At 40.5% G+C, this 25,431-nt stretch overlaps 1 protein-coding gene across 1 annotated transcript; it reads right to left on the reverse strand.

Moving 5' to 3' along the window:
* Nucleotides 1–790: 790 nt before the first annotated feature.
* On the reverse strand, nucleotides 791–22,435 carry LOC124292126 (resistance to inhibitors of cholinesterase protein 3-like). Its single transcript, XM_046729176.1, has 6 exons — nucleotides 22,199–22,435; nucleotides 18,643–18,743; nucleotides 17,148–17,291; nucleotides 11,221–11,419; nucleotides 5,799–5,979; nucleotides 791–1,919 (listed from the first exon to the last, which is right to left on the reverse strand). Exons 1-6 carry the CDS (start codon nucleotides 22,329–22,331, stop codon nucleotides 1,580–1,582), a joined length of 1,098 nt encoding a protein of 365 aa, XP_046585132.1. The 5' UTR covers nucleotides 22,332–22,435; the 3' UTR covers nucleotides 791–1,579.
* Between the last annotated feature and the right edge of the window lie 2,996 nt (nucleotides 22,436–25,431).

A 25,431-nucleotide genomic window follows, 5' to 3' on the forward strand; every position in this document is an offset into this window, starting at 1 on the left:
AACCTTACTACAGTCTTTCAAACATAATCCCAAGACACACTAACAATTTTAAGTAATTGACAGAGTACATTCACACACATGATCTTTCCGACACGTCTATAGAAAATACAGCCACTTCTACAAGTTTAAGATGACCCTATCCTAGTAATGTACACAATAAGCCTGCTATTAAATTGCTTGTCCTTGTAACCTTCACAGGCAAAAGACGCCAGGATGAAACTCGTACAAAAAGAAAATGAAAAAAAAAGAAGAACTATATAGTCAATGACTTTTTAGTGTGTTTACTAAAGTTAGAGTCTTGTTGACAACCAACATACGACAATACTAGTAGATCTTTGACATTCTGGATGAGTTGAAAGAAAGGCATTTGTACTAGCCACGTAAGGAAAATGTGGCTGTTTAAAAGTTAAAGTCCTCAAAACTTATAGTATGAGTGGCAGTGCCTTTTGGATTTGAAAGATTGTATGACATCAATATGTATCCACAGTATTGAAAGAATTCAATGTTGAGTGTCACAATAAACATATAGCAGACATCCAGGTCAAAATTATCCTACGACCCAAGTCAAGTATAATGTCTTAAAGAAAGACATACTAGGCCATTATTACTTCAGAAATAAAATTAATTCTTATCACAAATGATTAAATTTAGTCCACTCATGGTACTACACATGCTCTCATTGTTAGAAAGAATGGAAAAACATGAATTTTTCACTGTCGTTTTTCACTTATTTTTTAGTACTTCACTTCCTAAGTCAAACAACAAAATTTATGTAAACAGTAAAGAGAGGTAGTAGGGTACTGCTTTATACCTTCATGTTATTATCAACAATCAAAGCTAGACAACCTCTCAAGCTGACACACAAGATCCCAGTGTGTACAGCTCAAGAGCAAGGTCTGTAAACATGACCATGAGATTCTGTCAAATATTGCACAAGCTTAAATACTAAAAGGTTGAAGGACCACTGAGCAAATTTTTCAATATTTTGGATTATTAGTGAACATACAATGTTACAGGTGTTATTTGTTTCTGGTATACGTTTGAGAACAGTGACATTGCCTAATAAGTATTATCCTCAGAACAATTAGATTAGAACAAGATTTAAATTCCTGAAGACAGCAATCATAATCAATCAAAGTTTTCTGACCTAACAATCCTGACTTGACATATGATGTTGTTTATATGAACTGTATACCTGTAGATCCATCTATGGCTGTTTGTAACAATTATGAAAATAACAGGGACAGCCCAAACAAATATCAAGTTAACCAACTATGACTATTAACAGTGGTAACATATTTTGATACCTTAATATATACCTTAACATAATTTGAACACATAATGTTTAGCTTCTCAATATGCCTCAGCTATTCAAATCTTGAAAAAATTCAAGATAGGAGTGTATATGGAGGTGATTGAAGGTATCTTGAGTACCCACACCATAATCATTATATCATTTCTGGGTTGTAGGCTCGGTTATATTTTGCCACTTCATTGGATAAGAAACTACAAAGGAACTTGAGAAACAACACTCGTGTTTGGAAAGAAATAACAAGTAAAGTTCAAGGCTTTATTGGCTTCATTGCGCCTGAGGCTGAGATACTTGACGATGGCGCACGTTCTTCTCATCTGTTTCCTCTCTGCTCTGTAGTATCACATCCTCTTCCTCTTTGTTCTCTTCAAACTCTTTGCTCTCGTCTTCCTTTCCGTTGTCTTCCTCAGTGTCACCATCCTTGCCTTGTCTTGAGTCTTCTCCTTCACAATGTGCCTGCTTTTTGTCTTCTTCTGTTTTATGTGTGGTGTGACAGTGGCCAGCTTCCTCCATCCTAACGTTGTCCACTCCATCAGCACCACTTGCACCAGCCTTGCTCTCATCTGGTGTCTCTTGGTCTTTCTCACTCTTATTTATCTTCCCCCCCCTTTGTTGACAATCTCAAAACTGTCCATGTCTGGGCTAGAGTCTTGAGACTTGCCTTTCTGCTCCTAAATAAGAGATAATAAAACAAAAATGATCATTATGAACAGTTCTTTGTACACTACCTCCATTATACCATTGCCAATAATCCTGTATCTGACAGGAAATGGATCATATATATCCCTTCTCCCTCTCCTCCACAACAGCATAATTTATACAATGTATTCTCATATGTGGAGGATAAAAAGGTCAGTAAGATTCTGCTACTGCTTCTCATGTACAAAAGACAGAAACTTGCAGAGACTACAGTAAACTCTGTCCAATCTGAGCTGACAGAAGACATGGGGCTTTTTTAGTTTGATTGTTTTATCCATAAGTGGTGGAAACACTTTTGAAACCATGCCCCTCCTTAGCCAAACTGGAGACATGAAATTGAAGCAATCCTCATCCTCATCCTCCATAAGTCTCGGCCTATGAGTGACCACTGTGGGAATAGCTCAGCAAACATCATTTCCAGCTCATGGATAATGCATCCAGTTGTAGATCTGTAACTTGACTGACGAATAATGAGAGTTTGCTTTTGAGTCAAGTGGCAAATAAGCCCTGACGTGTGGTGTGCAAGTTGATGTTATGCCTTTGAACACCTTTGAACCCCACCCCACCAGGATGTAGTCCCATGTACCGGGTGGTGTACCTAGCTTAGTCTGGATTATCTCTACCTCACCCAACCAGGATGTAGTCCCATGTACCGGGTGGTGTACCTAGCTTTAGTCTGGATTATCTCTACCCTACCCCACCAGGATGTAGTCCCATGTACTGGGTGGTGTACCTGGCTTTAGTCTGGATTATCTCTACCCTACCCCACCAGGATGTAGTCCCATGGGTGGTGTACTGGGTGGTGTACCTGGATGTTCCCAGTCTGGATTATCTGGATTACCCTACCCCACCAGGATGTAGTCCCATGTACTGGGTGGTGTACCTGGCTTTAGTCTGGATTATCTCTACCCTACCCCACCAGGATGTAGTCCCATGTACTGGGTGGTGTACCTGGCTTTAGTCTGGATTATCTCTACCCCACCCCACCAGGATGTAGTCCCATGTACTGGGTGGTGTACCTTTAGTCTTTAGTCTGGATTATCTCTACCCTGGCTTTAGTCTGGATTATCTGTACCCACCCCACCAGGATGTAGTCCCATGTACTGGGTGGTGTACCTAGCTTTAGTCTGGATTATCTCTACCCTACCCCACCAGGATGTAGTCCCATGTACTGGGTGGTGTACCTGGCTTTAGTCTGGATTATCTCTACCCTACCCCACCAGGATGTAGTCCCATGTACTGGGTGGTGTACCTGGCTTTAGTCTGGATTATCTCTACCCTACCCCACCAGGATGTAGTCCCATGTACTGGGTGGTGTACCTAGCTTTAGTCTGGATTATCTCTACCCTACCCCACCAGGATGTAGTCCCATGTACTGGGTGGTGTACCTACCTTTAGTCTGGGTGGTTATCTCTACCCTACCCCTACCAGGATGTAGTCCCATGTACTGGGTGGTGTACCTGGCTTTAGTCTGGATTATCTCTACCCTACCCCACCAGGATGTAGTCCCATGTACCGGGTGGTGTACCTAGCTTTAGTCTGGATTATCTCTACCCTACCCCACCAGGATGTAGTCCCATGTACTGGGTGGTGTACCTAGCTTTAGTCTGGATTATCTCTACCCTACCCCACCAGGATGTAGTCCCATGTACTGGGTGGTGTACCTGGCTTTAGTCTGGATTATCTCTACCCTACCCCACCAGGATGTAGTCCCATGTACCGGGTGGTGTACCTAGCTTTAGTCTGGATTATCTCTACCCCACCCCACCAGGATGTAGTCCCATGTACTGGGTGGTGTACCTGGCTTTAGTCTGGATTATCTCTACCCCACCCCACCAGGATGTAGTCCCATGTACTGGGTGGTGTACCTGGCTTTAGTCTGGATTATCTCTACCCCACCCCACCAGGATGTAGTCCCATGTACTGGGTGGTGTACCTGGCTTTAGTCTGGATTATCTCTACCCCACCCCACCAGGATGTAGTCCCATGTACTGGGTGGTGTACCTAGCTTTAGTCTGGATTATCTCTACCCTACCCCACCACCAGGATGTAGTCCCATGTACTGGGTGGTGTACCTAGCTTTAGTCTGGATTATCTCTACCCCGACCCACCAGGATGTAGTCCCATGTACTGGGTGGTGTACCTGGGTATGGTCTGGATTATCTCTACCCTACCCCACCAGGATGTAGTCCCATGTGCGGGTGGTGTACCTGGGTATGGTCTGGATTATCTCTACCCCACCCCACCAGGATGTAGTCCCATGTACCGGTGGTGTACCTGGCTTTAGTCTGGATTATCTCTACCCTACCCCACCAGGATGTAGTCCCATGTACCGGTGGTGTACCTGGCTTTAGTCTGGATTATCTCTACCCTACCCCACCAGGATGTAGTCCCATGTACTGGGTGGTGTACCTGGCTTTAGTCTGGATTATCTCTACCCCACCCCACCAGGATGTAGTCCCATGTACTGGGTGGTGTACCTGGCTTTAGTCTGGATTATCTCTACCCTACCCCACCAGGATGTAGTCCCATGTACGGGTGGTGTACCTGGCTTTAGTCTGGATTATCTCTACCCTACCCCACCAGGATGTAGTCCCATGTACTGGGTGGTGTACCTGGCTTTAGTCTGGATTATCTCTACCCTACCCCACCAGGATGTAGTCCCATGTACTGGGTGGTGTACCTGGCTTTAGTCTGGATTATCTCTACCCTACCCCACCAGGATGTAGTCCCATGTACTGGGTGGTGTACCTGGCTTTAGTCTGGATTATCTCTACCCTACCCCACCAGGATGTAGTCCCATGTACTGGGTGATGTACCTGGCTTTAGTCTGGATTATCTCTACCCTACCCCACCAGGATGTAGTCCCATGTACTGGGTGGTGTACCTGGCTTTAGTCTGGATTATCTCTACCCTACCCCACCAGGATGTAGTCCCATGTACCGGGTGGTGTACCTAGCTTTAGTCTGGATTATCTCTACCCCGACCCACCAGGATGTAGTCCCATGTACTGGGTGGTGTACCTGGGTATGGTCTGGATTATCTCTACCCTACCCCACCAGGATGTAGTCCCATGTACCGGGTGGTGTACCTGGGTATGGTCTGGATTATCTCTACCCCACCCCACCAGGATGTAGTCCCATGTACTGGGTGGTGTACCTGGCTTTAGTCTGGATTATCTCTACCCTACCCCACCAGGATGTAGTCCCATGTACTGGGTGGTGTACCTGGCTTTAGTCTGGATTATCTCTACCCCACCCTGATTATCTCAACACCCCACCAGGATGTAGTCCCATGTACTGGGTGGTGTACCTAGCTTTAGTCTGGATTATCTCTACCCACCCCCACCAGGATGTAGTCCCATGTGCCGGTGGTGTACCTGGCTTTAGTCTGGATTATCTCTACCCTACCCCACCAGGATGTAGTCCCATGTACCGGGTGGTGTACCTGGCTTTAGTCTGGATTATCTCTACCCTACCCCACCAGGATGTAGTCCCATGTACTGGGTGGTGTACCTGGCTTTAGTCTGGATTATCTCTACCCTACCCCACCAGGATGTAGTCCCATGTACTGGGTGGTGTACCTGGCTTTAGTCTGGATTATCTCTACCCTACCCCACCAGGATGTAGTCCCATGTACTGGGTGGTGTACCTGGCTTTAGTCTGGATTATCTCTACCCTACCCCACCAGGATGTAGTCCCATGTACTGGGTGGTGTACCTGGCTTTAGTCTGGATTATCTCTACCCTACCCCACCAGGATGTAGTCCCATGTACCGGGTGGTGTACCTAGCTTTAGTCTGGATTATCTCCACCCACCCCCACCAGGATGTAGTCCCATGTACTGGGTGGTGTACCTGGGTATGGTCCACCACTTTGTTCTGTACCAGCCGCATGGCCTTGAGGATCTGCGTCATCTGTGATTCTGTTTCCTCCAGTCGTCGCTGCAACTCTTTCATCTCTGCTTCACCTGGTGATGTAATACCATATTTAAAAAAACAGAAACATGCAAGTCAACATACAAGAATGTAGAATATTAAAAGCACATAATCCAGCAAGAATGAAAGTGTAATTTCAATTGATGACCATCCCACTCATCAGTAATAAAATAAATTCTGCACTAATGGACATGCCTTCGACACACACTCCTATTGCAGGCCATTTAGTACAGAAAGAAATCACTTCCTGTTTGTGAAACACATGTCTAATGTAAATAACATTTAAAGAAAGAGTCCCTTATCACAACTAGTCATATAAGAATGGCAAGTGCATTTTCTGTTGAATATATAAACTTCAGAAAAACAGATGCCCTCTGCAATACCTGCAGTACACAAGTTTATGCAGAAGGTCCCACACCTCAAGCTATAAGCACTTCTGGATGAATGAACACGGCCATCAAATGTTGCAACTGACCTCAATAGATCTGTGTTTCAATATCAGTTGCAACTATTTCACAAATATTCCGAAAGGGACACAGTAAAAATACTAAATATGATTAAAATTGCAGAATTTTGAAAAAAACAAAAACAAAAATGTTGCATATGCTAACATTTGAAAGTTATCAAAGGTTTCTCTCTTTTCAAACATAAATATTAAAATCATACATCATACCCTTGACTTACATATGACCACAATACTATAGTTTTAGTGAAAATGGTAAACATAATCTTACTAATAACGAGATAGTCTGATATACTATAATATATCTAATATATTTGATATATATACACTTAACCTGTAAATTATGCAATGGCTTACTGTTATATTTATCTGTAATCCTAACTCTGTTCTCTCAACCAGAAAGAAACAATGTCACAAATTAATAGCCCAACAAGATGTGTATTGTTGTGAAGATTTCTTGCACAACCTCCGTTTTATGGGAGCTGGAAACAGAAGCCTGAAGACCTTTCCACGAGACTACAACGCAGCTGTCCGTCACTATGGGAACTCAGGTGTCCCTCGGCAACTGTCTAATGTTCTGTTGCAATGGTTGGTTGGTTGTTTAATGCTGCACTCAGCAATATTCCAGCTATATGGCAGTGGTCTGTAAATAAACAAGTCTGTGCCAGACAATCCAGTGATCAACATCATGAGCTTCATACTACGCAATTGGGATATAATGGCATGTGTCAACCAAACCAGCATGGTCAGTGAGCCTGACAACCCGATCCTGTTAGTCTGCTGCTAATGTCAGAGGGAAACAAATGTTACATGGAGATGCAAATCCTGAAGGTCCATGCTGCTCATGCCACTTGAATGGTAACCGAGATGGATTATCTAGCTATATGAAAAGAGACTCTAAATAATAGAGTCTCCACTAGACAATCAAGTGATCAGTGGTATGAGCATCAATCTATACTATTGGGATATGATGACATGACTCAACCAAGTCAGAGAGCCTGACAACTAGAGCTGTAACGATTCATCGAACTATCAATGGATTGCAATTGTTGAGTCTCTGATAACAATTAATCGATTGTAGAAACGAAAAACTATCGATGCATCGATGGTATGTGTGATTACCGATAGTTTAGTAATTGACTTCCATTGATAAATGCGCAGCGTAAAATACAGGAAGTACCAGATTCGTTCACTTTGATTTAGAGTTATCCATCCATGTTATGTTTTAACTGTTTATTAGCTCCGGGTTTCAAGTTTCTTGTCAGTCATTAAACGAGACTGAAACTATATCAACTTGTTTTTATTTCATATGAACTATATATTCATTTGGGAATTGACTTCAAATGAGACAATTCAAAGAGAAAAAAACACAATAGTATGTTGCAACAGACTAATGCTATCACAATAGTTGTTTCCCCCTCAATAGTCACCCCTACTGACCACAACAGATGCCAACATGTTTGTCTTGAACAGATAATCTCTTCTTGGGGACCAGGGCCCCGTTCCTCAAAGCGATCGTAGCGATAAGGGGATCGTAACTCCCATACTTTAACATAGACTTACAACTGTCGTAGCGCTCTACGATCGCTTTGAGGAACGGGGCCCTGAACACAAGGAAAGAGAACCCTGGCTTTATTGGCTTTGACAGCAGCTGAAACACTTTGCTTCTCTTCTAGAATGTCTACATTGGATATGTGGTGATGTTATTAATGGATGTGCTAAGTGAATGGAAAACCTGTACCTGTGACAGTGTATTCGTATTGTAGCTGCCAATCAAAGGAAAATTTAGAGGGGAGGTGTCCTAACTAGATGTCCACCGGGGAAATGCCAGTCCTGCAACACCTATCTATGATTAAGTGATGATCTTGAGGGCACTGTGATCGATCAAGTGAAGAGCTGATTGTCCACCAAGAAAGGACCAAGATTTGACATAATCAATTATCTTGTTCAGCATCCGAGTTTCAAGCAGTGATGAAAGCCTGGTTCCTCATCATTGTGACAGGGGCTAGCATTACATGCTGGTCATAGCATAAGGTCTTGATTTGGGTGACCTGCTACTAAAGGATAAATCTCAGATGTTAAAGAGTACGGCTGGCATGACAAAAAACCTTATCTAAGGCCTTCCAGAGTGCCACCACAGATTAACTGTACTAGTTCTGTGACAGGAAATGACTGTGCAGCTCTGCGTTTCCCTGGTTTTAGGTAGAGACTCCTGTGCCATTCTGCATCATATGTATGATGTACATCATCAAAGCATTCAGGATAATTTCATCAGTGGGCGTCACTTACAACTTCTAGTCACCAGCTGTCATGATGGGGTCATATAGGCAGTGGTGTAAGTCTGACTATCAAAGAAGTGAATGACGATCTCTGTTGGGAAAATCAGTGTACGAGACATCACTGCCAGTACTGACTGACTGACTGACTGACTGAGTTTGGTTTTACGCCGCTTTTAGCAATATTCCAGCAATATCACGGCGGGGGACACCAGAAATGGGCTTAACGCATTGTGCCCATGTGGGGAATCGAACCCGGGTCTTCGGCGTGACGAGCCAACGCTTTAACCACTAGGCTACCCCACCGCCCCCACTGCCAGTACAGCCAGACCAGTCAGAACACTATCCAACTAATTGGCACTCACCTGCCATAGTCTAGTTACCCAGAACTCTATCAGTCTGACACCATCTTAGCATGGAGAATGTTGACAAGCTACTGGAACAATGCTCCATCTGAAGTAGTAGGTGCTGGATGGCACAGCAGTAGTAGTAGTAGTAGTAGTAGTAGTAGTAGTAGTAGTAGAAGAAGGTGAGATGAGGTGAGGTGAGGTGAGGTGAGGTGAAATTGGGTTTAACGTCGTGCTTGAGAATATTTCGCTCATATGACGACGTGCATGCGTGTGTATGTGTGGCTGCTTGTACTAGCCCAGACTGAAGCTGGTTTTATAGTGCTAGCCCACTGAGATACCATGCCGCAGTGAAGCATGAATACCCCACTCAGACACATTATACTGACTCCGAGCCGACCAGTCCTTGTTGTACCCATTAATGCCGAGCGCCAGGCAGGGACCAACAAGTACCATATTTTAACGTCTTTTGGTATGACGCGGTCGGGGATCGAAACCGGGCGGCCGCTCTAACCACTACACCACGGAAGCGGTCAATAGAAGAAGACAATAACATAGTCAGAGGATGGGTATATAGATAAAATAGATCAGCAGATAAAGGGATGAAAACACAGATATCATCCATTGACTTGGCTATTAACCATGTTATCAGTAAATGTACGAGCTAACACACTAGTGTATAGTAGTGCCCTGTGGTCTACAAGCCAGTGTCACTATAACATATAACAGAAGGAACATTCCACAAGTCACAGTAATCAATAGACAAACCAACAAAAGAAATGATCAGAAGAAAAAGTGCAAACATTAAAGGTGAATGAATTAAGTAAGAATTAATACCCTCAAACAAGCATAAAACAAATTGGAAACAACAATGAAAATGACACAAAGAAACAAATGGCTACCTGACTGATATAAGAATTTCAAAGAAGAAATCTCAACAACCCACCCAAAACAACAAAATCTGAAGTGATAACCTACAGCCTAAGCTAATAATCACATATATGACCCAAGAAAAGAGAAGAAAAATCAGAAATAAAGCCCAAACAAAGCTGTATAAACGGTAAAATAGCTATGCATGAAAACAAGGAGAGTGTTGTGTTGAGCTTGGGTCACATGGTGTCTGGTGGTAGGCATGTTATAGTGAATATTTTAAGGAAGTGTTTTCTCTGGGAAAGAGATTTCCATTGGGATTACATTCCAATGCAACAGCAAGAGAGTGCATTTTATGTAATACAGGATCAGTTACAAATTAGACGGTTTAGGTCATAGCTCCAGATAATTTTTCAAGCAATTGTTTGTTTATGTATGAGTAATTGCATTTTCTGAGCATTTTGTATACTTCCACTAGTTTAAAGATTTGAGTACTTTTACACAAGAGTTTTTCATCCTTATTGAGTAATTAACACTTCTAAATATATAAATGCTTCTCAATAGACATAAGTTTTAGTAATTCTTATATTGCCAAATAGTTGCAATCCATTTCTCAGCACTAAGATTTCATCTGTATTTTGACTAATCAAACATTTATAAATCAATATTATTCTTCATTCAAATTGTAAATCAGACAATCCCTAAAGTTTGACTGCCAGCTGTTGTAGAGTTCGAGCGCCACGACGAATGTATCATACGCAAGCCAATTTAGTAAATTGAGTAAAGTACGCATGGTATTATAGACCTATTGAGTTTTAAGTGATTCTTAGGCATTTTTAGTACTCCCAGATTTGTAATTAATTGAGTAAGTGTGATTTTTATTGCATAAAATACACAAATATGTGCCTTATCTGGAGCTCTGTTAGGTATCCATAGGACTAGTACTGTTTAACAAAAATGAATAATATTTGTAAACTTTGCCTATGTGTATTGTCATGATAACTCATAAACAAAAGAAGGTTCTGGCACAGTAGAAGTTCTGAAAACAGGGTAGAGAGTTTTCAATACTTGAAGACAGTTATTAGTCTGTCACTGTCTAATACTAACTGACTTCTAGGTTGATCTGTAGAAACTATGATTGCAAATATAAGTTAATTTCAAAAGTAGAATTACAGAATTTTGTGAAAGCAATTGCTACAGTAAAGAATTGAAACTGTGTGTCGGATTTATTGAAAGACTAAAGGCAGTGTTTATCACAAAATATATTCTCCACATTTTCATGATACAGTCTCCAAAGTTGACAGATTAGATTCTTACTGATGCTTTTATCATCTGCTTTCAGCAACAGATTTTCAAGTTCCTTCTTCTTGTCCTTGCTTATTATGCTGTTGAAATCTTGTGTCTTGAGTGGGTCGAGTGGAGTTTGGGACAAGGGATTGCTGTAGGCAGCCTGAGTTTCAGTGAGGCAGCCCCAGCTACCACCAGATTCCAACTCTTTATCCTTCTTTCCAAACACCTGAAAACAATGTCCATGACCTATTTAGAGAACATTAGAGGCAGTGTATATACAACCAACACAGTTTCACGGTGACTCATAGTACCCTGGCCCCATAGTAGTGCTACAACTGTCGTAAGTCTATGCAACAGTATAGGAGGTACGATTGCTATGAGAAAAGTTACGAGATCTTAGGCCTAGCGAATGAAGATATGTCAATTTCTGTAGCTCAGTGATCTTGGTTTAATATGTACAACAATTCTTGGTTACTTAAGATACAAAAGTCTATAACAGCATACCTATAATATGAACCTCACTAACAGAACTAATGTGCATAACAATGACTGTTTGAACTGTTTGAGAGGCATTCTGGAAGTTGTAAGTAATAGGAATGACAAGTCTTTGTGGATGATCAACTTAACAAAGAAGTTGATCATCCATAAAGACTTGCCATTCCTAATGACTTTTTGCTTGATATGCAGGTATAATCTTGCTTGTGTCTTCTAAAGTCGCTTATCTTTTCTCATCTGATCTGGGTGTCTAGTTTGTTAAGCAACAGGGACAAAGAAATAAAATATCAATAATAAACAAGAGTCATCAGAAGATGACATATCCCCCCGGCCCCCACATCTTTGAAAGAACAAATCATCTGACAGTTACTTAAAGTCCAGCTTGATTTTACACTATAGTTTGGCATGAAATGCATGTGGAACCGTTTTTTTGTAAATATCTCTTCATCCAATGACCCAATCGATCTCAAACTGTGCAAGTGGATGTTTTGTCAGACAACCTAATCACATTGTCAATCACCGATTTTATGCATTTGTATTAAAGAAACTGTCTATGTAACTGTCAACAAAATAAACAGCAGAACGCAGATGGCTTGCAGAGGGAGGGAGCCAATGACCTGTAACAGCGGCAGTGTTGGGTCATAAAGGTAAATGCACGTGCAGTTCATGATAGTTACCTGTGCACTGCACAGTGATAGACCGTTTGGATCATTCACATTGACTACTGCTAGCTGTCATCATGAAAGCTTATTCAGATGATGCTAAACGTTTAATTAGAAATGTGTAGAATTTTTTTTGAAAAGAGAGCAAACGTAGCAAACCGATTTATAAGGTGTCGGATTACATGAAACATACAACTTGCTCTTAGCATGAAAAAGAACATCGTGCTAAAAATTGTGAAAAATAAACCAACAACCAATAAACAAAACCTTGTACAAAAAGGTAGGCATCCAAAGTTAGATTCCTTTGACATCAGGGTCATCAGAGATGTCATTCGCCGGCTATTTGCTAGAAATGAACACCTGTCCACAAGAAAGTTAAAACACATCCTTGCAGAGGATCACGACATTAATGTTTCTAGGTTTATGCTAAGCAAACTACTGCTCAAATTTGGATACAAGTACAAGAAGGAAGCAAACCAGAAACTTGTAATGTGTGAGAGATCAGATATTGTGAAAATAAGGTGTAACTATCTGAGAGAAATTAAGCAGGCAAGAGAGGGTGGGTTCGAACCCATATATCTGGATGAGACCTGGGTCAATGCAAACCATACTGCTGCCAGACAGTGGCTACCCAGTGATGGTAGGAAAATAATTATGTCAAATATTTAGGTGTGTATACAGAAAAAGTGGAAGGAGAGTATTGAAAGGTTTTTTAAAGTTCTGCTCCAGAAAGGAGCACTATCACCAATTTCAGTCTATGTCAAACTTGTTGCCATGGAAATGCCAAAAATATTTTATTCAGAAATCCAAAACTACCAAAAGGCACCAGTATATCACCAGATCTATGTATGTGCCAAGTTTGTTGATGAAACATTGAACGGTTTTAGAGTTCTGCTCCGGAAAAGACAAATGTGCACGGACGGACGGACGCACGCACGGACGGAGTCCATTTTAATACCCCCCGCAAAACGCGTTGCAGGGGATAATTATCATGAAAATATAAATATTAACAATCTATATGCTTAAAGCTATTAGAAATGCATTGCTTAATTTGGAATGGGAACGACATCAAAACATAACACTTTTGTCTTCATTCTATTTTTTCTTCAATGAGTGTGCATGATTGTGTGTTCTTGTGTCCGAGGGGAACGGGGCTTTAACAGTTGAGTTCTAACCATATGTGGTCCGATTAATGATTTAGTGTAAATATACTTTCAGTGCTCTTTAAATGCATTTCCACTTAGGTACTGCATAAACAAAATAGGACATTAACATTACAAATTTAAAGAATAATTCTCACTAATGGGTTTTGTGGTTAATGTTGAACAACTCAGAGAAACAAACTCCGTATGATGGTTAACAGTTGGCACCCACCTTACCCTATTCACGACCTGTGACACCTCTTCATACCTGTCACGTGCATAGCTGACCTACATTGACGAACGTTGACCTTTATGACCCAACACTGCCGCTGTTACAGGTCATTGCCTCCCTCCCTCTGCAAGCCGTCTGCGTTCTGCCGTTTATTTTGTTGACAGTTACATAGACAGATTCTTTAATACAAATGCATAAAGTGGGTGATTTACAATGTGATTAGGTTGTCTGACAAAGCATTCACTTGCACAGTTTGAGATCGATTGGGTCATTGGATGAAGAGATATTTACAAAAAAAACGGTTCCACATGCATTTCATGCCAAACTATAACTGCAAATCGTTTCCATGGAAATGATGAAAAACACAAATGACAAAAATCTGCAAATAGCAAAAGGCACCACTTCAAGATCTGCCTCACATATCTGCCAAGTTTTACTGAAATATATTAAGAAGTTTTTGAAACGAAACCCACCCCTCCCTTTTGAGACTAAGTCTAAATCGTTTCCATGGAAACCTAGAAAAACAAGAGTCACCAGAAGATGACATATCCCCCCGGCCCCCACATCTTTGAAAGAACAAATCATCAAACACTTACTTAAAGTCCAGCTTGATTTTAGACTAAGTACAAAGCGTTTCCATGGAAATCATGACAAAAATAAATCACAAAAATCTGCATATAGCAAAAGGCACCACTTCAAGATCTGCCTCACATATCTGCCAAGTTTTACTGAAAGATATTAAGAAGTTTTTTAGTTGTGCTCTGGAAACGAAACCTACCCCGCCATTTCGAGACTAAGTCTGAATTGTTTCCATGGAAACCGAGAAAAATAAAAATGACAAAAATCTGCAAACAGCAAAAGGCACCACTTTGGGATCTGCTTAACATATCTGCCAAGTTTTGCCGCAAGATATTAAGAAGTTTTTTAGTTGTGCTCCGGAAACGAAACCTACCCCGCCATTTCGAGACTAAGTCTGAATTGTTTCCATGGAAACCGAGAAAAATAAAAATGACAAAAATCTGCAAACAGCAAAAGGCACCACTTTGGGATCTGCTTAACATATCTGCCAAGTTTTGCCGAAAGATATTAAGAAGTTTTCGAGTTGTGCTCCGGAAACGAAACCCACCCCTCCCTTTGGGGACTAACGTTTCCATGGAAACCCGGAAAAATAAAAATGACAAAAATCTGGAAATAGCAAAAAGCACCACTTAAGGTTCTGTTTGATATATCTACCAAGTTTTGTTGAAAAATATTGAACGGTTCTTGAGTTGTGCTCCGGAAACGAAACCCACCCCTCCCTTTTGAGACTAAGTCCGAATCGTTTTCATGGAAACCGGGAAAAATAAAAATGACAAAAATCTTGAAATAGCAAAAGGCACCAGTTAAGGTTCTGTTTGATATATCTACCAAGTTTTGTTGAAAAATATTGAACGGTTTTCGAGTTGTGCTCCGGAAACGAAGCCCACCCCTCCCTTTTGGGACTAAGTTCGATTTGTTTCAATGGAAACCAGGAAAAATAAAAATGCCAAAATTCTGCCAAATAGCAAAAGGCACCACTTTGGGATCTGCCTCACATAGCTGCCAAGTTTTACTAAAGATATTAAGAAGTTTTCGAGTTGTGCTCCGGAAACGAAGCCCACCCCTCCCTTTTGGGACTAAGTTTGATTTGTTTCCATGGAAACCAGGAAAAATAAAAATGACAATAATCTGTAAATAGCAAAAGGCACCACCTTAGGTTATGTTTGACATATCTACCAATTTTTGTTTAAAAATATCGAACAGTCTTTGGGTTATGCTCCAGAAACAAAATGATTACATACGGACGGACGTGCGGACAGACGGACGAGGCGATGACTATATCCCCCCGCATTACATGCCCCTAGAATGAATAGACTGATAATGCTCCTGTTATTTCCACTGCTGGTGACACCTGTGACTAGCATCAGCAGGGTTAATAGTGCAGACGTACAGAATGTAATGTACAGTCATCTGGCAAGGAACAAGCGAGTCAAGTTGTTTTTAGGTTTAGTGTTTTAGTGTTTGAGTCAGGATAGGTATAAAATAATATTGTTACATATTTTTCCTCATCCTGACTCATATTATTTGCTGGAATCCGTCAGCAGGTGTGGGGCAGTTATCCCTGCCCAAACCATGACCGACCCCCTGCCAAATCGTTTATGCGTGGTCACAGTTGCATCTGTGATTCTCTCTCCATTGAAACGATAAATACTCCGCCGACCATCATGAAAGGACAAATTGAATCTGCTTTCATCTGTGAAGAACACACAAGATCGTTGACATTGATTCCAGTGGCCATGTCTACTCCATCTCAAACACGCCTGTGATGTGGCGTTAGTGGTGGACGAAATGCAGGTTGCCTACAGTGAAGTCCGGCTGCCTTTAAACATTGACGAACACGTTTCACATGTTGGCAAAATAGGCACAAGAAACAAACATCTCCGGGCGTTCTTCGTTACCGCCAGGAGATGTTTGCTTCTTGTGCCTGTTTTGCCAAATATGTGAAACTTGTTTTAAAATCACTGATGTAGCTACGAGATAACTCGTAGTGGCAAATTTGAACAGAATTGATACGACTCTACTCGTGATAGGCAGTCAATGTGTTAAGAAAGTTTGTAAAACATTCAGCTGTATATATTTCAAACAAAAAATGACGATTTTACAACTTTAAAGAAATAGTGTTACCAATGGCTTGGCCCTCTTGTGAAGATAAGCCACAATGGGTTTAGCTACCCGTGAAAACAATCACCATGCCATAGATACCTTTCATTAATAAAGTTGACCTTGGTACATGAAGCACAGAAATCTAATGGAATAATGATCTTGAAGATCGATGCTAGCTAGGTAATCATTTGGTCTTATCAGTTGTCTCAAATCTGGATGGTGAAGCATCTTGAACTTCTTAATTAAATGCCAACATTAACAAACATAATCCATAGATATGATGAACAAGGTCTAAAAAGATAATCCAAGCCAGGAATTTCGAAAATACTTTACAATTTTGATACAATGGCTTGGATTAACAAACACAGATAAATTCCCTCAACCATCCTGTTGGATGAAAACTGAGAGAGTGACAAGTCACTGACTGGTCACCCGAGGAGCTGGTGAGCACGTGGAGCAGTGTGTTTGGGTGAGGTGTTTCACTGTTCATGGGGGAACATGTTTCCATTACATCTCGGGTTAAGGGAAGGAGAAGCAAATATAATTAGTCAGGATAAGGGGAACAGTAAGTAATGATGAAATCAAGAAAGTTTTTCAGCCTCAAATACACATGTTCGGAAATGTAGACACTTAGTCTTGCCCCCAAAAAACTTAGGGTTGACATTCTTTAAATACATGTTCTAATGGCAACAATGAACTGCTCCTATGGCTAATGTCACGTCATCTGTCAATGCTGGTTACCTTCACAAGGGTATAGACGAGATACAGGACAATGCCCACTGCATACATGGGCAGGACAATACCCATCATGCCACGCCCACCTCCATGCTGAGTTTGCTGTCGTTGCATCTCTGCTGCTGCTCGCATGCCAGGGTGGGGACCAGGCTGACAAACAACAAATCATTCACATTGGACTTTGATCAATTGAATAATGCATACAAATTTCTAATGAACAATACCCAATAGTTTTCATCCAAAATAGCACTTATGTTCAACTTTAAACATTCCGATCTTCCTTAAACTTAAACATGTTGGTTTTCCTTGCTTGCTTTTATTTCTTTGTAACTGAGTCGTGGTACATCATAAGTCTAAGTTTGTATGCTATGCACTTGTTTTTGAGCTGCTACAGGAAAAGTATAGGCAAGTCATCTTCTAAAATGTATAGATGTTGTCCCTGTCCGGGTTTGTCTTAGGCATCATTAACAGTCATAGCCAAATTCAGTGCCAATATACCATTGCAAAGGGATAGTTTATGGAATATATGTACTAACCCGCCCGAGAGAGACGGATGTGTGATGTTGAATCTATATTAAGGCTACTGTATTGTAGACTATCTAAATGTTGTTACTGTTATCACTGTTTGGTCCAGAAACGTTTCAGGTCAAGTTTGGATCCCTATTGCATGTATTAGTAATGATTGTCTGCCTAAAGCATTAAAGAATGTCCTCTGCTTCTATCTACCATAATAACAATGCTATACGCAGTTCCCATTTAATGACCTTGATCCATAATCTGTCACAAGCAGCTAGAAAACTTTAAACTGAAAGCACATTTGGTGTTACAAATTCACAGTCACATGGCTTCACATATGACGAGTATAGGAAAAAATGCTTTCAAAATTTTGTACACTGAAAAGTGTTTTGCATTATCATCAAATACACACGCATATTCATTTTTCACAATAATATTTCTGATGGCCTTGCCTCCATTGGATCTTATCCAACTGTTTGTTTGTTGTTTAATGCCACAATCAGCAAAATCCCTGCCTTATCACAACGGCCTGTAAATAATCAAGCTGGAAACAGAAATCCAGTGTGTGATAACATTCAGCAACAATTCTCACCACCAGGATCTGTGCGGACCCAGGGTAGAATGTGCCAGGAGTTTGGTGACAACCGAATTGGGCTAACATTAAGATTTGGGTTAGAGCTGATTTTCAGTGGCACATACTTGTACAAGATAACTCATGGGATCAGGTAATGAGACTTTGTTGGTGCATGTCATTCTATCTAAGCGGAGATGTGAATCACTAGATTGTCTTGTCCAGATTTGACTTACAGAATGTTGTTGTATGGCTGGAATACTGCTGATTGTGGTATGAAACAGCAAACAAAACACTGTTGATAAACCAAGAACATAAAACTCAAGTTATTGTGTACAGAAACATCTAGCCTAGTTCAAGTCAGCTGCTTAATTAAATATTGAATAATGTCCACACTCAACATGCTCAACTGACCCTCATGTGTTGTCTGTGATCGCCTCCCTGATGTCCCATGTGTGGCGGGAGCCGGTCTTCAGGTCGAATGCCTGAGCGCGTATTCCGTCCAGGGGGAGTATCTGCAGATTAAAGCACCATACATGATGCCTAGGAACAAATAAGAGCCAAACAAATAGCACGATGATAGTTGGATATATCACGTATATCGTTCCACTCTTGATCACATTACAGAGAAGTTTGTTTAAACTAGCAAACCTTTCAACATATCATCATTTATACAAGTGTTTTTTCCACTTCTTGCTGTGATATTGCTGAAATATTGCTAAAGGTGGTGTAAAACCAAACTGATTTACTTTTCCATGTACAGACTAATTTTTCTCTATATATATATGACAAAGGAAGAGAATTTTTTTGGATGTCAACTTCTTTATTATGAGGAAAACAATGTTTTGGAGTATATCATTACTCCTACATCAGGTGAAGACTTCGGAGGATATCCTTACTCCTACATCAGGTGAAGACTTCAGAGTATATCCTTACTCCTTCATTAGGTGATGACTTTGGAGTATATCCTTACTCCTTCATCAGGTGATGACTTCGGAGTATATCCTTACTCCATCAGGTGATGACTTCGGAGTATATCCTTACTCCTTCATTAGGTGATGACTTCGGAGTATATCCTTACTCCATCAGGTGATGACTTCGGAGTATATCATCACTTGATGAAGGAGTAAGGATATACTCAGAAACATTGTGTTCCTCATGATAAAGAAGTTGACATCCATAAAAATTCTCTTCCTTATGTGTTTCACTTCTAAATGCCATTCAAAGACCTATATATGACAAACTGAAGTGATCGGCACAGTTGAAATGCACTTACGCTCTGTTGATCACTTCTGGCTTGGCCATTCACTGTTTACATTTACCACATCTTAGGTTTGAATACTTTCTGTCAATTAGTATAGTTAGCAGAACAACAATCTGCACTGCTATTATATCTCTGTCAGCATGCATATTAAGGACTGACTGTATTTTATTGGTTGACTGTTGTATGAATAAGAAAACTGATGTCCAAACTGTATGTATCTTTCGAACAAAGGTTTGCACATTGTTTTGTTTTTTCATACTTCAACATGACTGACTGAGTTTGGTTTTACGCCGCTTTTAGCAATATTCCGGCAACATCACGGCGGGGGACACCAGAAATGGGCTTCACACATTGTACCCATGTGGGGATTCGAACCCGGGTCTTCGGCGTGACGAGTCAACGCTTTAACCATTAGGCTACCCCATCGCCCTTTCATACTTCAAAGAATCAACACAATTACAGGGTCAAATCTTATAAATAAATTTGATGTCAAAACTAGTGGTACTGACAATAGTTCAATCAAAGACAATTGTATGACTAAAATCAGACAAAAATAACAAGATCTACAAACATTCCAGGTCAAGGAATACATAATGTGACGTGACATGAATCAGGTGATGTAATAACATGATTACGCTATGCATATAATTACATTTTGGTAATAGTTACTAAATGTTTTTATGGCAGGTGTGCTATTTTAAATTTATGATTTTACCTACCTTCATATGTGTAAGTGCACACGCACCTGATTTATCACATAATCGCCACACATGAATTGTTGGATAACAACATGCTGCCAAAAAAGAACAGCTGCCTTCCATATTTACATGAGTATATACCTTGGTAAACATTTCAGTCTGCCTATTGTGCAAAGTCTACTCCCTTACAGTCTACACAGAAATTGGGTAGACATTGTCAGGCAAAAGCTTAAAAAGGAATTGGATCTGCACAGAAAGCCCTTGTTAATTTGAAAGTATCCCTTTTCGATCTAGTTCCAAAGAAACATACTCCAAACCATCCCAGGAAAACAACTGGATGATTTTTTCGTCTAATCGATAATTTGTCCTATCCAAAAGGTGGGTCCATAAATGACCACACAGATCTACAAGCAAGCCTTGTATCTCACACCAAGTTGAAAGGAAGCCATCCAAATGACACAACACATTGGAAGGGGGATACTGTTTGCACAGTTTGACATCAAGTCAGCATTCAGAATTATACCAGTACACTCAGCGGATTTTCAACTGATGGGGATACAATTTGGATGTGAATTCTACTTTGATAAAAGCTTCTACCTCAATGACATTCTGACAGGGGGAAAGGTCAGGCCAATTTACAGACTTTAATGGATGTGCTAACTCACCTACTGACCTAGGTATTCACATTGCTCGGGACAAAACAATTGACCCAGTGTCTCAACTAACATTCAGGGGTCTTGACAAAGACATACTGGCCATGAAGGTGAAAATGCTCAAAGATTCGCAAAATCACTGAACAGATCCTGCATATCCTCACTCCATTTAGTGTTGGGAATTGGTTAAAATCTCATAATTGATGATTGGTTCATTACAACCGATCAATCGTCGAAAATAATTGGTTAGCGTCATTTATCAAATTTTCCTGGTTATGTTTGTTAATGCACAAACAAATTGTTTGTGTTCGATTATGTGAAAACATGATTGCTTGGTCATTTAGTCATTGCGACCAATTCTCGGTTACTTCAATTAATCGGACCACAACTACACCAAATCTAATTCAAAGAAACATTGTTGGGAAATGCAAGCTAGAAATTAAACCTGATGATATAAAAATTGAATGAAAATGCTGGCACTGGTGAAGGGTGGTTTGGACGATCTGGAATATGCTTTCTTGGGGCTGAAGGGGTTATTGTCGAGACTGGTACTTCAGATGTGTACAGAAACATACCCTAGTCAAAATCAGAATACAGAAATGTACCCAAGGATGACTCTATTCTGAACTGTGTCGTTTTCTTGATCGGAACTGTCATACTGTTGTATTATATCATGCATTTGATTGTGTTATTAAGAAACAACCATACACTGTAATGTCTATTTTGCACAATACCACTCGCAATCAGTTGAACAGAAAAAACAACATACAGTTTTGGTTTAGGATTGCGGAATATGGACTCCCCGTTTAGCATGTTTAGGGTACCAAGTACGTTTCTTTATTTTGACTTTGTTTATGGTACTGACTGCCGAACAGTTATCGCCATGATTCCCTTTCCGCCGTATTATATAAAAGCACATCGAACGAGATGGACACATCGTGAGTACCTAATTAAGTATCATAATTAATTTTTTTTTCATTAATGCAATGAACGGCAAAGTCATTTTATAAATACCACTAAAACATAGTAATAATTGTTCGGCAGCCAGTACATTTCTGCATACAGAATATTACCTGAGGTACATATCTGTAGTACCTGTGCCGTCAACGACTCCTATAGCCTTTATTGGGTTTCACCATATTTCTCAGACGGAAGCACTCTATGAAATATGCAGGACACGATCCTAAAGCTAAGATGACTAGGTCGATGATGGTGACCATCATGTTTTGAAGTCTTACTTCACTTGACAAAGTGACTGGGTGACTGTTTTAGCAAATATATTGGAATATTTCGTTACTTGAAATGCGTAATTCATACTAATTCAGTGTATTGTAAACATGGTAAATATTTTGCACCTGATACGTCATCGGAACTCTTTGTTTGAAGTCCACATATCCGCAGCATCATAGGATGAAGAAACCTCGGGTACAGCACGGCAAAACAGCCAATGATGATAGCAAAAGTAGCTACGGTTTTGATAGACGACATGTTGAATAGATTTCTGGTTCTGTATAGACTGCGGTGGTAGTTCTGTTTGGTAGTCAACCGGAAGTACAGATGTGTCGCCGGACAAAAAGCAGCACTAATCGAAAAGGGAACAGGTCAAAATGGTCACACTTTTGAAAAAATGGCCACAACCCCTACTGAAGTAGTCAAAATGGCCATAGACGATCTACCATAAAGTAAAAATGGCCATAATTGATACTTTGAGATTGTACTGTGCGATGTTTTCTTTTATAGTTGTGACTTGATGTAACTGATCTACATTGATGTTATGTAGTAGTAAATTGTACAAAAGTGCATGTACATGAAGAAAGAACCCACTGGTAAAGTATATATGTCTTGTTATTTGTCGAAAATATGATTTGCTGATGTTTAATAAACATCAAGTTTTGTCTGATATAACTTCTTTTGTCATTTTTACTCCTTGATATCAAATAATACAACATAGGAAAATGTTATGAGCATTAAAAAATATATATATAATAATGTATGGCCATTTTGACTTGGATGTTTTATGGCCATTTTGACTTGGATGTTTTATGGCCATTTTGAAGTTTGGCCATTTTGACTAGGACCCATCGAAAATGCACCAAACTGACTTAAACGGGAAAAGAAGGACTAAGTCAAAACGGCTTTTGAGATTAAAGTCAAAAAGACCAAATACTGGAGTATAACAAAAATAAATTCCTTAGTATCATGACATAGCTCTTGCACAGCCGAAACAATAAAACGAGAAACCTTCTGTATTTTTCTTACTTATGAGTTTCAAGGTACTACTGTAAATGTCGTGGGCATGGTGGGCGAGCTGGCTAAGGCGCCAGGCTAGTGATCCAGCCGGCAATAATTCGGTGCGCCTTGTGGCAGTAATAGAGAATACTACACGAGGTCTCATTACATACGAATTAGATCTATACGAAACGAGTGTCCTTCCTATGGTATCTGGCCGAGCGAAAGCGAGGTCAGAAACCATAGGAAGGTCACGAGTTTCGTATAATTCGTGTGTAATGAGACCGAGTGTGGCATTTTATTTATTACCCACGTCTTACATGCATTAAATTGACAAAATAGCGTGTTTTTGTTATGTTTTTGGTTTCAAACCGAAACCGGTTTCATAAAGAGGTTGCGGAAGAGTTTTGTACTGTAGTACAATATTTGCATGACGTCACACTGTAATGACGTCACTGCCTTGGTAACCGACGTCACGATGCATGTCAGTTGTCATTGCCTCGTACAGCCTCCTACAGTAAACTACTCCGTAGCACCTCATTTCTTGGTTTCCAGTTGCTTCATTCGGCTAACATCACTGGTGGAAACATTGCGTTTATGTTTTTCGACGGATATAATGTCTCAGTTCGACTCACAAATCAACAGCGACACGGCAACGTTCGCAATGTTTAAATTCCCACAATGCATTTAAGTTGTAGAATGAATGAATTCACGTGTTTGTTATGAATGAAAAATAGATACGTCAGAATGTGACCTAATTGAGAGGTCATCGGTTATCCAATCAAATCGTTAGAATCTCAGGTCAAGTCGTTAGGATGTGAGGTACGAGATTAGTATGCAACTACCCATACGTTGACCTCGTGGGTAGTAAATAGAGAATACTACACGAGGTCTCATTACATACGAATTATACGAAACGAGTGTCCTTCCTATGGTATCTGACCGAGCGAAAGTCACCAAAAGTCACTGTGTTCTTTAATCTGATTGGTTGATAAACGTGATCAAATGGTATTCGATTCCCGGAAATTCGTTGCGTATTAATACATACAAACATCGCTCGCACCATTGTATTGTTACGTCGTCAGCTGTGATGACGTCATTAAAATCATATTGTGACGTAAAGTCCGAATGACGTCACAAATGAGCAGTCCCAGATGCCACCATGGGAGACAGCAGAAACGGCCGGCTGATGACATTTCATTGCTGTACCCGTACTCGATGTCAATGAGTGCAGACACAAAAACGTGTGTGGACCTTTTGGTTTACTTTTGTGATTTACAATGTTGATAAACATCATGTGTTGGCCAATTTCCGGGTGTTATTGAGTATTTGAAGCACGGGAATATTTCATTTGAAACCTCCGGGAATTCATTTGGAACCGACGGCATCAGCCGGAGGTTTCAAATGAAATATTCCCGTGCTTCAAATACTCAATAACACCCGGAAATTGGCCAACACATGATGTTTATCTCCTAATTAGATCATGAGACAAGATTTATGACGTCATTATGGAGCGTTTGACGTCCCCAATTCGTCAAACACAGTAAAGTTATCCCCTACTTGACCTATTAGTGTACCGGGTGTCGAAGAACCGAGTTCGATTCCCCACATCGGTTCAATGTACGGAGCCCATTTCTGGTATCCACGTAATGACATTGCTAGAATATTGGTAAAAGCGGCGTAAAACTGAATTCACTCATTCACCTCAATTTGTACTGTATATATGGGCTCTGGCTTCAGGCTGATATAGGACACCATGTATCGGCTTCATGTTGTAGAGGGGGAGGTGGGGTAGCCTAGTGGTTAACGCGTTGGCTCGTCATGCCGAAGACCCGGGTTCGATTCCCCACATGGACACAATGTGTTAAGCCCATTTCTGGTGTCCCCCCGCCGTGATATTGCTGGAATATTGCTAAAAGCGGCGTAAAACCATACTCAGTCAGTCAGTCAGTCATGTTGTAGAAATGGTAGGTTAATATTGGAAAGTCATATAGGTAGGGCCCAGCTGTTAAATTTCCGTTAACGATGACAAGTGGAGTTCTGTCTACAAAATTCACACATTTACCCAATTCTTTGTAACAAGCCCATCCCTTACAATCTCAGGCGTATAGTGCAGACCAACAAATCTCATTCTTTGATAAAACCAGTGAAAATACTTATTTCATTGAATTGTCTGCCCCTTTCAGTGTGATTGACAAGATTCAGGAATAAAGATGGCAAATATGTAAACCTGGCCTTTTGAAATGTGTACATCACAAATACATTCGGACTTCCCATTGTTCTGGGTGACATTATAGTTTGACCGGTACTGTACTACTACCCATTTGAGGCCGTTTATGCTAGTAAAATATATGAGCTG

This window comes from Haliotis rubra, unplaced genomic scaffold (genome assembly GCF_003918875.1).
Source record: "Haliotis rubra isolate DU_JTF1 unplaced genomic scaffold, ASM391887v1 Scf509, whole genome shotgun sequence".
NCBI classification, from domain to species: domain Eukaryota; kingdom Metazoa; phylum Mollusca; class Gastropoda; order Lepetellida; family Haliotidae; genus Haliotis; species Haliotis rubra.

Bases quoted from the DNA above. Each gene is read 5' to 3' on its own strand.
- LOC124292126 (XM_046729176.1), bottom strand. From the start codon at position 22,331: ATGTCGTCTATCAAAACCGTAGCTACTTTTGCTATCATCATTGGCTGT. The intron at 17,292-18,642 runs GTCAGTTGAGCA...GTTGTTTGTCAG, and splicing joins ATCACAGACAACACATGAGG to CCTGGTCCCCACCCTGGCAT. The intron at 1,920-5,798 runs GTACACCACCCG...TTGTCAACAAAG, and splicing joins ATAATCCAGACTAAAGCTAG to GGGGGGGAAGATAAATAAGA.